Source organism: Ochotona curzoniae, unplaced genomic scaffold (genome assembly GCF_017591425.1).
Source record: "Ochotona curzoniae isolate NIBS_2020 unplaced genomic scaffold, NIBS_Ocur_1.0 contig_3527, whole genome shotgun sequence".
In the NCBI taxonomy this organism is placed as follows: domain Eukaryota; kingdom Metazoa; phylum Chordata; class Mammalia; order Lagomorpha; family Ochotonidae; genus Ochotona; species Ochotona curzoniae.
Genome location: NW_024465897.1, coordinates 1,968,205 through 1,982,019, shown reverse-complemented (window position 1 = coordinate 1,982,019; position 13,815 = coordinate 1,968,205). Strand labels below are relative to the sequence as shown.

Below are 13,815 nucleotides of genomic sequence, written 5' to 3'. Positions count from 1 at the left end.
AGCCCCCATCTCTGTCCACCTGGGGTGCTCAGCTCTGTCCCCATCTCTCCTACCCCACCCTAGTGGAGAATCATCGTGGGGGCCACCAAATGCATCCCCAAATCAGAGCTGCCCGAGGAGGTGGAGGTGACCACCCTGGCCAGCACACGGCTCTGGACCCACCCCAGTGACCTCACCATTGCCCTCTCAGCCAGTACCCCACTGTACCCGCCAGGCCGCATCATCCACGTGGTCCACAACCACCCTGCCGAGCAGTGCTGGTAGGTGCCACCAGCACTGGGCCCACCCCTGGGGATGTGGGCAGGGGCTGGGGGGAAAGATCCAGGCTCTTCTCTGGATGGTCCCAGTCTCCACCAGGGTGGGCCCTGGGCTGTCTCCTACAGTGCATGTCCTGGAGAGCCACATTAGCTTTGTCACTTTTATGAACAAGAGAGGTCTGTTGAGCTCCCAGTTTGGGAAGTGCTGGTCCGGGATGGAGTGGCCCCATCACTTTGCTGTCTGGTGAGAGTGACGAGTGACAGCTGGCAGGGATGGAGCAAAGGAGCCAAGGGCCAGCCAGGAAGCTGGTCAGGGAACGGACCTGACACTGGTTCCTACAAGGAAACCTGACTTCCAAGGGCACGTCCTTAGGCCCTGAGGGCCTCCACTGTGGCCCCACTTCCTGGGTGCCGCAGCTAGAAGCCATTTCCACCTGCTCAGTGCCCTTAACTGAGATGTAAGTGTCCTCAGGAACCATATTCAGCCCATAGCAGGGGTCACCCCATGGCCTTGAGCAGCTTACACCCCAGCTGAGCCCTGGCGTCTCCCAGGGATTCATTGGGCAGCAACTGAAAGTCAGGATGGGGGCTGAGACAGGTGAGAAGGAAAGGGGGTGCTTTGATAGGCTCCTCCCACTTCCTGCTCTGCCAGCTGTCCCCCAACACACACACTCACACACACACACACCACCACCACCACCACAGATGGGAAGTTTGGCTTTGCCCAGGGTGGAGCAGCAAGCAGGCAGGAGGCTGGGTAGGGATCATGGCTGAGGGCCAGCAAGGAGCCAGGCCCCCAGGACACAGCCCTACTGACCGGGCTGGGCAGAGGACCTCCACATCAGGGACGCCAGGGCACAACGCTCAGGCCTCCACCCCGCCCTCATTTGCCCGATCCGCCTCAGCTGCTGTGAGCAGGAGGAGCCCACGTACTTTGCCATCTGGGGAGACAATAAGGCCTTCAACGAGGTGATCATCTCGCCGGCCATGCTGCATGAGCATCTCCCCTACGTGGTCATGGAGGGGCTCAACAAGGTGAGCTGTGCCCAGCACCTGGGACTGAGCCTGTGGGAGAGGAGGGTACCCCCCACCCTGTTCCATCACAGCCCAGTCCCTAGCTGGGCCCCAGGGGTGGGGCAGAAAGCCCCACCTACAGATCCCCCAGTTCTGTCCACACTGTCCCCATGGAGAGGCATTCAGGAGATTCCTAGAGCTCTGTCCCCAGGACAAGCTAAGCCAAGCAGCCACAGAGCCCACGTGGCCTTTAGCAGGTGCACAGCCAGGAGGCCTTGCTCATTCATCCCCTGGCTGCCCAACACAGGGAAGGCACATCCACCCCCACAGGTCCGTATGCAGAGTACCAGGCTTTTGGCCTTCGATGAGAAGCAGGGTCTCGGGGTGGGGGGAGAGGAGGGTAAGGAGAGTAGACTCCAGCCGGCCACATGGAGCTCCTGCCCATGCCATGGCCCCAGGACTGGGCCTGCCTTCCCCAGCGCTGCCCACTTCCCCATCTTCCCCAGGTGCTGGAGAATTACAACAAGGGGAAGACAGCCCTGCTGTCTGCAGCTAAGGTCATGGTGAGTCCTACAGAGGTGGATCTGACCCCGGAGCTCATCTTCCAGCAGCAGCCGCTGCCCACGGGGCCGCCCATGCCCACTGGCCTGGCCTTGGAGCTGCCTGCTGCAGGCCACGCCAACAGTAGTGTCAGGTGAGCTCTGGACGCTGCCTGGCCCACCCCAGGGGTATGTGAGGGGGAGGACCATGAGCGGTTCAGAGAGCACACACGTGTGTGTACACTCCCTGAGCTCAGCACTCTCGCATGACAACAGAAAGTGCCCCCTCTGTCCCAGCGGCCCTCAGCCTTCTGTCCCCGGAGGGGGCTTCTCATAGACCAGGGGAGTCTGGGCCACCCAGCCCACACACCCACAGAGATTCACTCAGACCCAAACACATGAGCATGTTCACGCTGCCATTTATACACACTCATGTGTTTGTACTGGGGCATCTGTGGGCACATAAACAGGTCACACCAAGACAGGAACAGGGACATATACACCAGGACACATGTAGGAGATATCTGGTCCCCACCCTGTGCACATAAACACCCAGACAATACACAGGTGCACACCTGCACAGGCCGCATCCATGCCTGAGCCACAGGTCTCCTTTACCAGGCAGCAGCCTGGCCAGGGGTCAGCACTCTTGCCCATGATGGGGGATGGCTGCCCCCCAGCCCTCGCCTATGACACTCCGGCTGTCTCTCCCTGCCATGCCAGCATCGCCCAAGGCAGCTGCCCAGCAGCGTGGAGGAGCCCAGGTCCTTTCTCAGCCACCATCCCTGCTGCTGCCACACACTCCCTGCAGGCTGCTATGTGCAGCGAGGGGCTTTTGCCCCCCATCCAAGGGAGAGGCTGGAGGAAGGCAGGAGGGGAGTCCTGAGACCTACACAGAGGGAGGTTCTCGGAGGGGGAGCCAAGCTGAGGCAGCTCTGAGCAGGACCCTCTTCCTCCCATCTTGTCTTCTTCCTCTTCTGCATCCCTCTGACCCCATCCCATGAGACTCCTGCTGGGCCTCCCATCAATAACGACCAAGAAGCCAGCACAGGGATCAGCAGCAGTGCTGCCCCAGCCCCCAGTGCAGCAGCTCAGGGCACCAGACCAGTCTTCCGGCTTGGCTGGTTTTTAAATAAGGATTCCCTGCCTGCCGAGTTGAATGAACTGTCGGTACCCTAGTGTGGGAACTGGCCTGGGGAGTGGGGGGACAAGGTCAGCCTCTGCACCTTCAAGGCTCACCCCGCCTCCCTGTGCCCCTTTCCACTGCAGGAGCAAGTCCCAGTCGGAGATGAGCCTGGAGGGTTTCTCCGAGGGGCGTCTGCTGTCCCCCGTGGCCGCCGCGGCAGCCCGCCAGGACCCCGTGGAGCTGCTGTTGCTGTCCACACAGGAGCGGCTGGCGGCGGAGCTGCAGGCCCGGCGGGCGCCGCTGGCCACCATGGAGAGTCTGTCGGACACAGAGTCCTTGTACAGCTTCGACTCGCGCCGCTCCTCCGGCTTCCGCAGCATCCGCGGCTCGCCCAGCCTGCATGCCGTGCTGGAGCGCGACGAGGGCCACCTCTTCTACATCGATCCCGCCATCCCGGAGGAGAATCCATCGCTGAGCTCGCGCACCGAGCTGCTGGCGGCGGACAGCCTGTCCAAGCACTCGCAGGACACGCAGCCGCTCGAGGCGGCCCCGGGCAGCGGGGGCGTCACCCCCGAGCGGCCCCCGAGCGCGGCTGCCAATGAGGAGGAGGTGGAGGCGGGCAGGGACGGCGGCGCACCCGCCCCGCGCAGCGAGCTGGCCCTGCACAACGGGCGCCTAGGGGACTCGCCCAGCCCCCAGGTGCTGGAGTTCGCCGAGTTCATCGACAGCCTGTTCAACCTGGACAGCAAGAGCAGCTCCTTCCAGGACCTCTACTGCATGGTGGTGCCCGAGAGCCCCACGAGCGACTACACCGAGGGCCCCAAGTCCCCCAGCCAGCAAGAGATCCTCCTCCGGGCCCAGTTCGAGCCCAACCTGGTGCCCAAGCCCCCGCGGCTTTTTGCCGGCTCTGCCGACCCTTCCTCGGGCATCTCCCTCTCGCCCTCCTTCCCGCTCAGCTCCTCCGGGGAGCTCATGGACCTGACGCCCACCGGCCTCAGCAGCCAGGAGTGCCTGGCCACTGACAAGATCCGGACTTCGACCCCCACGGGCCACGGGGCCAGCCCAGTCAAGCAGGATGACCTAGTCATCTCGGCACGCTAGCACACCCCCACCCCACCACCACAGCTGCTTCCAGCCGAGGGGCCCAGGGCAGAGTGTGGGGGCTCCACGTGGGCATGGGGCATCACTGCGCTGAGCTTGGGGGTCCGCATCCCTACCTCAGCCTAGGACCCCCAGAGCCAAGGTGGCTGGGATCTGGTTCCCCATATGAGGAAAGCTGGAGGAGCCCAGGACGACCTGGGGTGACTGGGCCATCCTCAGTCTGACGGCACCTCTTGCCCTGCGTCAGGGCGTAGGACGCTGGCCACCCTCACTGCCCCTTGGCTGCATTGCCCAGGCCACACCTTAGAGCAGTGCCTGCACATATACTGTCCTCTATGGACCAGGTTGGCACCTGCCCTGGGCACCCCCCTCCTCGGGACTCCCTGCCCCACCCCACCAAGGTGGCCCACAGTACTGTATGTGTTTACAGAAGCTGCTGGGCAGGCTCAGGGTCTGCCCTGGGCTTCTTGCAAGCCCTGTCCCCCCATCTCCCTCCCACTGCCACCTACCTAGAAGCTGCCTCCCTACAGGGCCTGGGAAAGCCTGCTGGGGAATGGGGTGAGGATTAGTCCTTCTCTGCCCGTACCCCTTAACACTAACCCCGTGTCTGAGTCCTACATACCCTGGTCTGCCCTGCTGCCCCCAGGGCTTCCAGCCTTGCAGAGGGTGGTGGGCACTGTTGGGGCACCCCTGGCTGCACGGAGCCTCCTGCCTCTGGGAGGCCCCACTCCTTTATGCACCCAACCCCCATACCTAGACAGCTCTGGGAATCAGGCTTTCTTCCCTCCTACACCAGTGGTCCTGTGGACAGGAAGTGGGGTCAAGAGGGAGGGACTGTGGGACATGGTAAGATACCCTGCAGCCAGATTAGGGGCCAGGAGGGTCAGGGGCTGCCCTGGTCTGCCCCCAGGCTCCCATGGGGGCTCTTTCCCTGTTGGGTTTGGGAAGGTGGATTCCTAGCCTTTCCCGAGAGTGGGCGTGGGGGAGGGCATGCATGCTAGCTAGCGTCAGGCATGTGTGTGCATGTGCGTGAGGAAGGGACTGCCAGGGGCCACCCACCTGACCTGCCCTGCTTGCCTGCTGCCCCTCGCAGCCTGCCGAGCAAACAGTGAACAGGACAGGGCCTGGGAGGCAAGGCCTCAGGACAGGCTCAGTTCCACACACCGCTCACCCCTCCTTGCTCACCTGCTGCCCCGACCCTTGGTTTGGAAGACGCCTGTACCACGGAGCAGGCACCCACCGCCTGCTGGTGCCTTCTCCTCCATGGTCCCTCCCACTCCAGCCTCCCTGGGCCCGCTGGGCTCTCCTCACCCATACCCCATCTCACGATAACTGGGACCTGGAGGCAGAACCCTGATCTTGCCCCGCTCCCAACCTGGTTGTCTTGGATGACAGCCCTGGGAGGACCTGCCAACCCCCCGGTGGATGGGGACAGAGCGCCAGGAGCCAGGTGGTCTGCCACCTCTGTGACACTCCATCCCGGCTGAGGCATGGCGCCCAGCCCAGCACAGAAACAGGACGAAACCAAAGGCTCTCAGAGCATAGAAAGAATCTTAAAAGAAACTTCCCAACAAGCACCTAGCCAGTAGCTGCGAGAGACTCAGTGTCTGGCCTTTTAACTCCTCCTGTGCCCAAGTGTGTCCTAGGCCCTCTAGGGCAGGCATATCACGTGCCCGTGCCCAGGCCTGAGCCATCAGGGACAAACACCCCAGCCCCAAGGCGGCAGCCAAGCTGCGTTGTCACGGGCTTGAGGCTGGGGCATGCTTGGACTCAGCCCTGGACAGCCAGGGCCAGCCCCTCCCCACCAGCCCCAGAAAGATGGGCCTGCTGCACGTTCCCTCCTCCACCTCATGCCACATCTCGGGGGGGTCTGAGCCACCCCCCTCAGCCCAGCTCGGCTCAGCCCGACCCCTACTCCGTCCCCCAGACCCGCAGCACAAGCTCTGCCAGCCACACGCTGGCCTGCCCTCCCGGGGCCTGGGTGACCTCCATATGCAATGGGTAGCGAGCGCCGGGCCCCACACACACCTTGATGCACTCTATATGTGCCATCCTCCCATGAGTTTTTTTTTTTTTTTTTTACTTAATGTATGAAAGATCCACACTAATATTGCTGTAAAAAGGAGAGACAAATTAATATAGCTTATTCTATAAATATATCTGTATATAATGGTTTCTGTATATTGTATAGAGCTATGTATAAACTGGATGTAGAAGCACATGGCTGCCTCGAGTGTCCTCTCTCCCCACCTGGCAAGTGACCGGGACATACCTTACAGGAACCAGGGGACAATTAAGATCCCTTACGCTCAAGCCTGTCGGGCTGCAAAGACACAGGTATGTGGCTTAGGTACAGCCCGGTTGGTGGCTGGATATTGGGTTAAAACTGCTGCTTGGAGTTCACTAGGCACCCCTGTACACCAGGCTCCCTTGCAAGGGTAGATATTAACCAGCATTTCCCACCTGCATCCTGGCCCAGCATCACGTTGTGCGTGGGACACAGAGCTGAGACGCGCTGAGGCCCCAGGAGACAGGGCTACCCAGTCCTGCCCAGGTGGGAGGGGCCCCAGGGGATTTAGGCTCTATGTCCATGCAGCACCTTTTCCCTCTAGGAGGGATCTGAACCCAGAAAGCATCCACATGTGCCCAGGACTGCAGTGCCAACAACTGGGATACCAGACCAGTATGACTGCATATGCCCTGCTCCTCCCATGGGAGGGCTCCCAGTGGGATAGCACTGAAACACAGGTACTACCAGAAGCCTCTGCTGAGCTCCCCCAGGGACACGTCTTCATCTTGGCTCCGGGGAGTGAATCCAGGGGAATGGATTGAAGGCCAAGGGTGGACAAGCAGCCAAGGCCTCCTGCCAGTCTGAGGCTGGGTCCTGCTCCCTCTGCACAGCAGGGGGCGCTGTTCCTATAGCCTGGCCTGCAGAGCTTGCCTTCCCAGCCCAGCCAGCCAAGGGACCCAAGCCTGCCGCCCCAAGTCCAGGATGACCATGCTTGGTGAGGGGTTGGGATGTCAGATAAATAAGCTTCTTAGCCTTGGGGCCCTCTTCACCTGCAGTGTCTGAACAAGAGACAGACCTCCTAAGGGTCAACACCTGCTCACAGCCCCGCAGCAGTAGGGGCAGACCTAGGACCTGAATCTGGGCCTCCCTGTGCAGAAGCAGAAGAAAGTTGGGGGGTCACAGGGGTTGTGGGCTTGCCCGAGCCACACAGCAGAGCCTGGTGAGAAGCAGTGCCCAGCCTCACTGTCCCCACGCAGGACATGAAGACAGCCCCTCCTGGAGTACACCTGCAGCTGCCCACTCCCCCTGCACGCCATGCCCAGTCACCCAAATCCGGGAAGCCACACCCAGACCTCACTGACTCACCAGCTTCACACTCACCACCCTGTGTCCTTCCTGTTTCCCCCTTGGCAAATGGGCTACTGCCAGGGCTGTGTGGACCCCGGGCGGGCAGGAGTCCCAGGTGAGGAGGCGCCTTCTTCTCCTGGACTGGCTCCTTGAGTATCTGTGGCCTCTCCCTGGCTGGCCTCCTGCCTCTGCTGCCCCCTGGGGGATTGGAGAAAGCAAAAGCATCAGGTATCGATCCCTTACCTGACCCTTTACAGCACTAGGAGGTGGGACGATGAGTGTGCCTCCCGAGGGGCCAGAGGGCAGGCTGTGGGGAGCTGGCTGGGCTGGCTCGAGGGAACACGGCGCCTGCTGGGCCGCAGTGGGGGAGGTGAGGACATGGCTGGTACTCAACACCACTCATAAGCCTCTTCCAGGTCCTGGTCCTCCACCAGCCCCAGCTATTACCCCTGCCCAGCCTCAACCCTGCCTGTGCTTGGGTCTCCGCTTGATTATGAAGCTGGGAGTGGCAGCCTTGACTCTTGGCTGAGCCCTCGTCTAGGATGTGTTAGCTCAGTTCCTGGGCCAGTTGCCCCAACCCTGGCCAGCTCCCATGGGAGTAAGAGGAGGCTTCCTGTTCAACTTCCAGCTATCCCAGAGACTGGACAATCCATCATAATGAAGTAGTGGAGTGTTAAGGGCCAAAGTAGGCATCCTGCCCCCCAACCCCGACCCCTAGCCCGGAGGAGCAGAGTGGGGTCGGGCATTCAGAGGAAAGACTAGGCTGTGCATGGGGGTAATGGGAGGCTGGTTTCTCAAAAGAGCCACCCGCCCCTCGAGTTTTTAAAGCCCCAGTCGTGTGGGCGGGTGCCTCTGTTGTCCACAGCCAGGCCTGGCCCTTGGTGGAGGATGGGGCAGAGCGGAGAATAACAATTGTCTTAAGGGAGTCTGCTGCAGGAGAGAGAGAAAGAGAGAGAGAGACACCCCTCTGGGGTGGATCAACTGGGAAAGAATGGACATCTCAGTGCAGCCGGCCTCCCATCCCAGCCCCTGGGGTGGGGGCGGGGCTGCGGGGGGCAGCTCACCCAGCTGGGGCTTCCAGCAGAAGCCCATTCTATATATCTATGAGCAACGCTCCAGAGCGCGGCCCCCAGAGGGACAAAACCTCATTGTGAAGCGCCGGCCAGCCGGGGCACCCCCTCCCCCAGCCCCAGAACTGTGTGGCATTGACCCTCCTAGGCAGGCCACCACGAGCCTGCTGACTGGGCCACATCTGGGGCTCAGTCACCACCACCCCTCCCCCACGGCTGGTCACCGAGGAAGATGAGGTGGAGGAGGAGATGGGAGAGGAGGACAAAGAGGAAGCCTGGGGGAGACAGTGGGCGTCTCCAACCCTCTCCATGCCTCTGGGCTCACTGGCTGGGTGACGCCTTCCTTGGCCAGCAAGGCCCCCTTCCCTCTGAGCCAGTTTGGAGGTTTGTCCAACGATGCTAGTGCTACACGACATGGGGTTCTCCAGCTCTGACCCGGGTCCTTGCAGGCTGGAGTCTAGCCGCTGGACCGGGATGTGCTGCCCTTTCGCGAGCAACTACTGTATGCCAGGTAATGTTGTCTCCATATTGAAGCTACAATGACGACACTATGACACGGGCCCCTTGCATTCTAAAGTGAAGGGAAGCATGAGAGGTGGGAAGTAGCACTTGAGTAGGGTCCTCAGGGAGGTGACATATGGCTGCTGGGAAGGGTCCAGCTGTGCAAGGCCCAGCATAGTGCCCAACTGGAACAGCATGTGTCAAGGGCCTGTGGCAGCTGGGAGCCCAACATGTTTAAACAACACCAAGTGTCACAGGAAGTGTCCCACTGAGGCTTCATGGTTGGTGAAAAAAATTTACCAGGAGGCTGGCTGTTGGTATGGTGCAGCCTGGGCTACATGTTGGCTACATTCTGCCAACCACTGCAACGTAGACTGTATTGTGGGGGCCACTCCTGTGTGAGGGTGCATGTTGTCACATGCTTGTATAAGGGGCAGAGCTTGCAACAGGGACTGCAATTCCAGAGCGTTCTGCTCAGTGCAGCATTTCTGCAGTCATTTTCCCAGCACGGAGCTGGGCAGCTTCTCTCCCCTTTCTCTGGGGACCTCCACCAGGTGGCCTGAGGCCACCCCATGCACCTCCAGGAGGCTCTGGTGGCTTGCCAATGGAGAGAAAGGGAGGGGTTGGTGCAGGGAGAGACCCCGCTAGGCCCCGGGGAGCCGGGGCCAGAGGTTCAAGTGCTGTCTCGGAGCCAAGGGAAACCACTGGTTTTAGTGGAGGATCGTCCTTATCTGCTTAATGTCTTAGCAAGAGCAAAGGGGGAGGTCCTGGAGATCCCTGGGTGAGAGATGGGGCAGTGGGGCAGGAGAGGTGAGGCAGAAGGGCGGAGGGATGGGGCAGTGGGGAGGAAAGACGAAGCAGTGGGGCAGGAGAGATGAGTTAGTGGGGCAGGGGAGGCTGGGCAGTGGGGCAGAAGAGAAGGCAGTGGGGCAGGAGAGGCTGGGCAGTGGGACAGGAGAGGCTGGGCAGTGGAGCAGGGCGGAGAGGACAGCACACTTGCAGGTGCAAGAAGGAACGTAGGGGTGATGGGCTTACCTCACACACGCTTGGGAGTAAAGCCCTTCACACAGGGAGGGCAACTGTGGGTGCCTGGTGGGTTCCTGGGTCAGCCTGGATTTGGCTCTGAACCCTAGACATTGGAACTCTCACCCTGCACTGCCCAGTACTGTAACCACATGTGACCATTTCAATTTAAAGTAAACGCAATCCAAAAAGCAGCTGCTTAAGCCCAACAGCTGCGCTGCAGGCGCTCACGGCCTGCAGCCCCCCCCCCCCCCCCCGCAGCCAGTTTCCAACCTGTTGAAGCCTTTGTTTTCTCACCGGAGGGCCAAATGAGAGCGCACCTGCAGCTTCAGAGGCCACACTGGCTTAGCTTGCAGAGCTGCCACTTTTGCAGTGCTGGTACTGAACATGGACACGGATTTGAGTCCTGGTTTCTCCATTTTCGATCCCTGCTCATGCACCTGGGAAAGCAGTGGAGAATAGCCCAATGCCTTGGGCCCCTATACTCTCATAGGAGAACAGAAAGAAGCTCCAGGCTCCTGGCTTTGGACTGGCCCAGTTCCAGCCATTGTGGCCATGTGGGAAGTGAACCGGCAAATGGAAATATTCTTTCTCCTCTTTGTTTCTGTAACCCTGCCTTTCCAATAAAAAAAAAAAAAAATCTCAAAAACACACAAAGAAACCAGAAAGTTCCACAACACATGTTCTTAAGCTCGGGCTGTTACAGCTAAGATGCGGAAGCCAAGACTGTGAAAACCCAAGCTTTACACTCCTGGTGTCTTGCCCTGGACAAGCAGAGACGCCCCAGCCCACCGCGACCTGGCCAGCAGCAGCGCCACTAGCGGCTGGGCGCACCGGCAGAGGGCGCCGGGCGCGCCGGCGGGCGGGGCCCTGGGGCGGGCAGGGGCCGGGCCAGGACGGCGCGGGGGGCGAGCGGCGCGGCGGACCCGGCGGCACCGCAGCCGCAGCCGAGCCGCGACGGGAGCGCGGGCCGCGCCGGCGATGCCGCGCCTCCGCGCCGGGCTGTAGCTGGGCCGCGGCTGGAGTGCGCGCCGGGCGGGCCGGACATGGAGGTGGTGGACGAGACGGAGGCGCTGCAGCGCTTCTTCGAAGGTGAGAGTCCGGGGGGCTTGGGATGCCCTCATTGTGTCCCCAGCACTCCAGGAGCCCACCACTCTTAACTCCTCTTCCGTTCAGAGACCCTCCTCCAGGCTTGGCTCCCAGGTCTCTGGGGGTTACTACCCACCTCCCTGAAGTCTGGGCTGGCCCTTCCTGCCTCTAGAGCACCGGGCTTCCACAGGGTTGCGTCCCCTCTGCCTTTCAGGGTCTTCATTCCCCCTCAGTTGTAGCCCCCATCCCCACCGCGAGTCCTCCAGGCTACAATCCTTTGGGGTCCCTGCTGCCCTGCCCTACCTCTTAGGGCGGGTTCCCCAGAGCTTAGCCTGCCTCCTAGAGGCAGGGACCCCCTTGGGTGCTGTTTGGATTGGCAGCCTGCCCTCTTTGAGGTGCTTCTTGGAGGCCAGGGTCCCCTTCCAGACTGGGACTGCCTTCTCCCATGTTGCCTCCACCCTGGGCTGCAGCTCCCCCTGAAAGCAGCCACTTCTCCCCTACTTATGACCAGGACCCCCTTAACCTAGTATGCTGTCCTGGCACCCCTGCCCTCTGCCCTGGAGCCCCTCCAGATGCCGCACACAGCATCCCACCAGCTCCCTGGAACTTCTCAGGCCTGGGACCCCCACACTTGTCCCTGAAGTATTTCTGATTGTGCCCCAGCCCAGCAGCCTCACCACCTTGCCCAGCCCCTGAACGGGTCCTCCCAGGGTGCCATCTGCACAGGCCCCATGTATTTCCTCCTTCCACACCCTGGAGCTTGGTTTTCCCAGGTCTGATCTGCATCTACCAACTCCCCCTCACCCTCCTTTTCCTGCAAGGCCTGCCCCTCCTCCAGGCTGACGGCCTCCCCCCATCTCCCCCAAGTGCTGGAGGGGTGGGGGTGGGGGAGGTGCTGGCTGATGCCTCCCAGCCCCCTCTGCTTCTCAGAGCCATCCTGGAACATCCAGCCAGATTCCCAGCTCCTGCCAACCTGGTGTGGAGGGGTGGGGGCTGCCTTGTCCCGATCCCCCTGACGGTCCCTTAGGTGTTTCGAACTTTCTTTTAGATCGGACTTGCACTCCGCTGCTCTGAGCCCCAGGGTCCGGAGACCTAGGCTGCTTAGGGGTCCAGGAGAGGAGAGGAAGGCTTTTCTCTGCCTTTGTTTCTCTCTCTGACTTGGGGTGACAGGACCCTTTGTCCACTCTTGCCTGATGAACAGGCCAGTGAAGTGCATCTCCAAGCTCAGGCCAGGGCTGTGGACACCCTGGCTGAGCCAGGGCCCAAGTCAGACTTGGAGAAGGTTAAATGGCTGATCCTAAGGCAGGCAGCTGGGCCATCTGCGGGGTCCTGGGTAGTAGTTTCCCATTAGCCCCAGGGACTTTAGGGGAGTTGGAGCCTCCAAGGAGGAGACCCTGGGTCCTTGTTGGGAGGGGTCCTCTTTGGGGGTATCTGACTGTCCCTGGGCCAGGACAGAGGAGTGGGTCTGGCTGGCCTGGGCTCCCTGTCTCTAGAGCCAAACCTTCCCTCCTGGCTAGCCGCAGTGGGGGGGCAGGGGGGCAGGGCTGACGCCATGGCTTAGCCATGCGGCCGCCTGGCAAGGAGGCACTGCTGCTCCCTCCCGAGAGATAAGAGGAGACTCAAGAATGTCTGTGGGGAGCAGGGCGGGGTGTGCAGCGCCTGCCCGGAGGCCGGCCTGGAGGAGTCCTCTTGGAGCCTGAGTTGGGGGTGGGGATGGGCAGGAGCCCGGGGTCTCCTGGGCTGCTTGGGAGGGGGCTTTCCAGCAGGGAGCAGGGTGGGCAGTGGTATAGGGGTGGGGGTGGCCAGTGTGGCTGCAAGGGGCTGAAAGCTGGACCTTTGCCATATGGATGTGGCCTTCCCAAACACGTGCTGTGACTTAGGGCTGGGAACACCTGGTCCTCGCTTTGGTTCCACAGTAGGTAGAGGGCTTTGTGTTTCGGGCTGGACAACTGGGAAGAAGTTTTGCCAATGGGGCTGCCTCACAAGAGACCTCTCAACACACTGGTGTTCGTGTCATATCCTACCCCATGTGCCGGTGGGGCTGGGGGCAAAGGCGCTTTGGGCCTCGGGTGGGAGGCTGGGACAGGGCGGCCCCCTCGAGGCTGGTACAGCCAGGCCCCCGTGACTGCGCTGCTAATCCCCTAGAGAGAGGCAGCCGCCGACCAGATAGGCAGGCACAGGGCCTGCGGAGAGAGGACCTACCAGGCAAGATGCACTGGTTTCCAGCAGGTAACTGGGGTGGTGGTGGCAGCAGGTGCAGTCATTCAGGCCTGAACTCTGAGAGCAAGGCGAGCGCCAGGGGCCTGGCAGCAATGGAGGATCCAGCCAGGACTTTGGAGGGTCTGGTGCGGGCACAGCCCTGAGACCCGTGTGACAGTGTGCAGGGCTCTTGCCCCTACAGGACCCCTTTTGCTCACCTGCGAGACAGAAGCGTGTGGCCATCAGCTCCCGGGAGCCTCCTGGGAGAGACCCAGATGGGGAGATGCTGGCCCTCGACTTTTGGGCCACATGAGGCTTGAGTGAGCAGCACCCCCAAAAGCAGAGGGTGCCTCTGAGACTGAAGGAAGCCGACTTTCCAGGAGAAATGGCTTTCAGAGTTTGGGGGAAGAAATTAGAACCGGGAGGCCTGAGAATTTGTCATTTTTGGAACTGAGAGTGGCCTGGTTGGTGACTTCCGCTCCTAGTAGGTGAGTTAGTTGGATCATCCCAGTCTTCCCGAGTGGTTTGTTTTTAGTTA

The 13,815-nt window shown here is 61.3% G+C and overlaps 2 protein-coding genes across 4 annotated transcripts in view; both read left to right on the top strand.

Moving 5' to 3' along the window:
* The window catches only part of DAGLA (diacylglycerol lipase alpha), a 57,697-nt gene extending 51,439 nt beyond the window's left edge, over positions 1-6,258 (top strand). For both annotated transcript variants that reach the window (XM_040981997.1, XM_040981996.1), the window contains exons 17-20: positions 64-260; positions 1,163-1,292; positions 1,778-1,965; positions 3,080-6,258. In XM_040981997.1, coding sequence (XP_040837931.1) covers positions 64-260; positions 1,163-1,292; positions 1,778-1,965; positions 3,080-4,037 — 1,473 coding nt within the window. In that variant the 3' untranslated portion in view covers positions 4,038-6,258. The remainder of the gene's footprint in view (positions 1-63; positions 261-1,162; positions 1,293-1,777; positions 1,966-3,079) is intronic.
* Positions 6,259-10,945: 4,687 nt separating this feature from the next.
* MYRF (myelin regulatory factor) overlaps positions 10,946-13,815 on the top strand; it is a 28,172-nt gene continuing 25,302 nt past the window's right edge. The window contains exon 1 of one of the 2 annotated variants that reach the window (XM_040981881.1): positions 10,946-11,081. In XM_040981881.1, the coding sequence (XP_040837815.1) occupies positions 11,036-11,081 (46 nt within the window). In that variant the 5' untranslated portion in view covers positions 10,946-11,035. Of the gene's footprint in view, positions 11,082-13,288; positions 13,308-13,815 lie in introns of those variants that run through there. The other variant, XM_040981882.1, reaches the window with a different exon arrangement.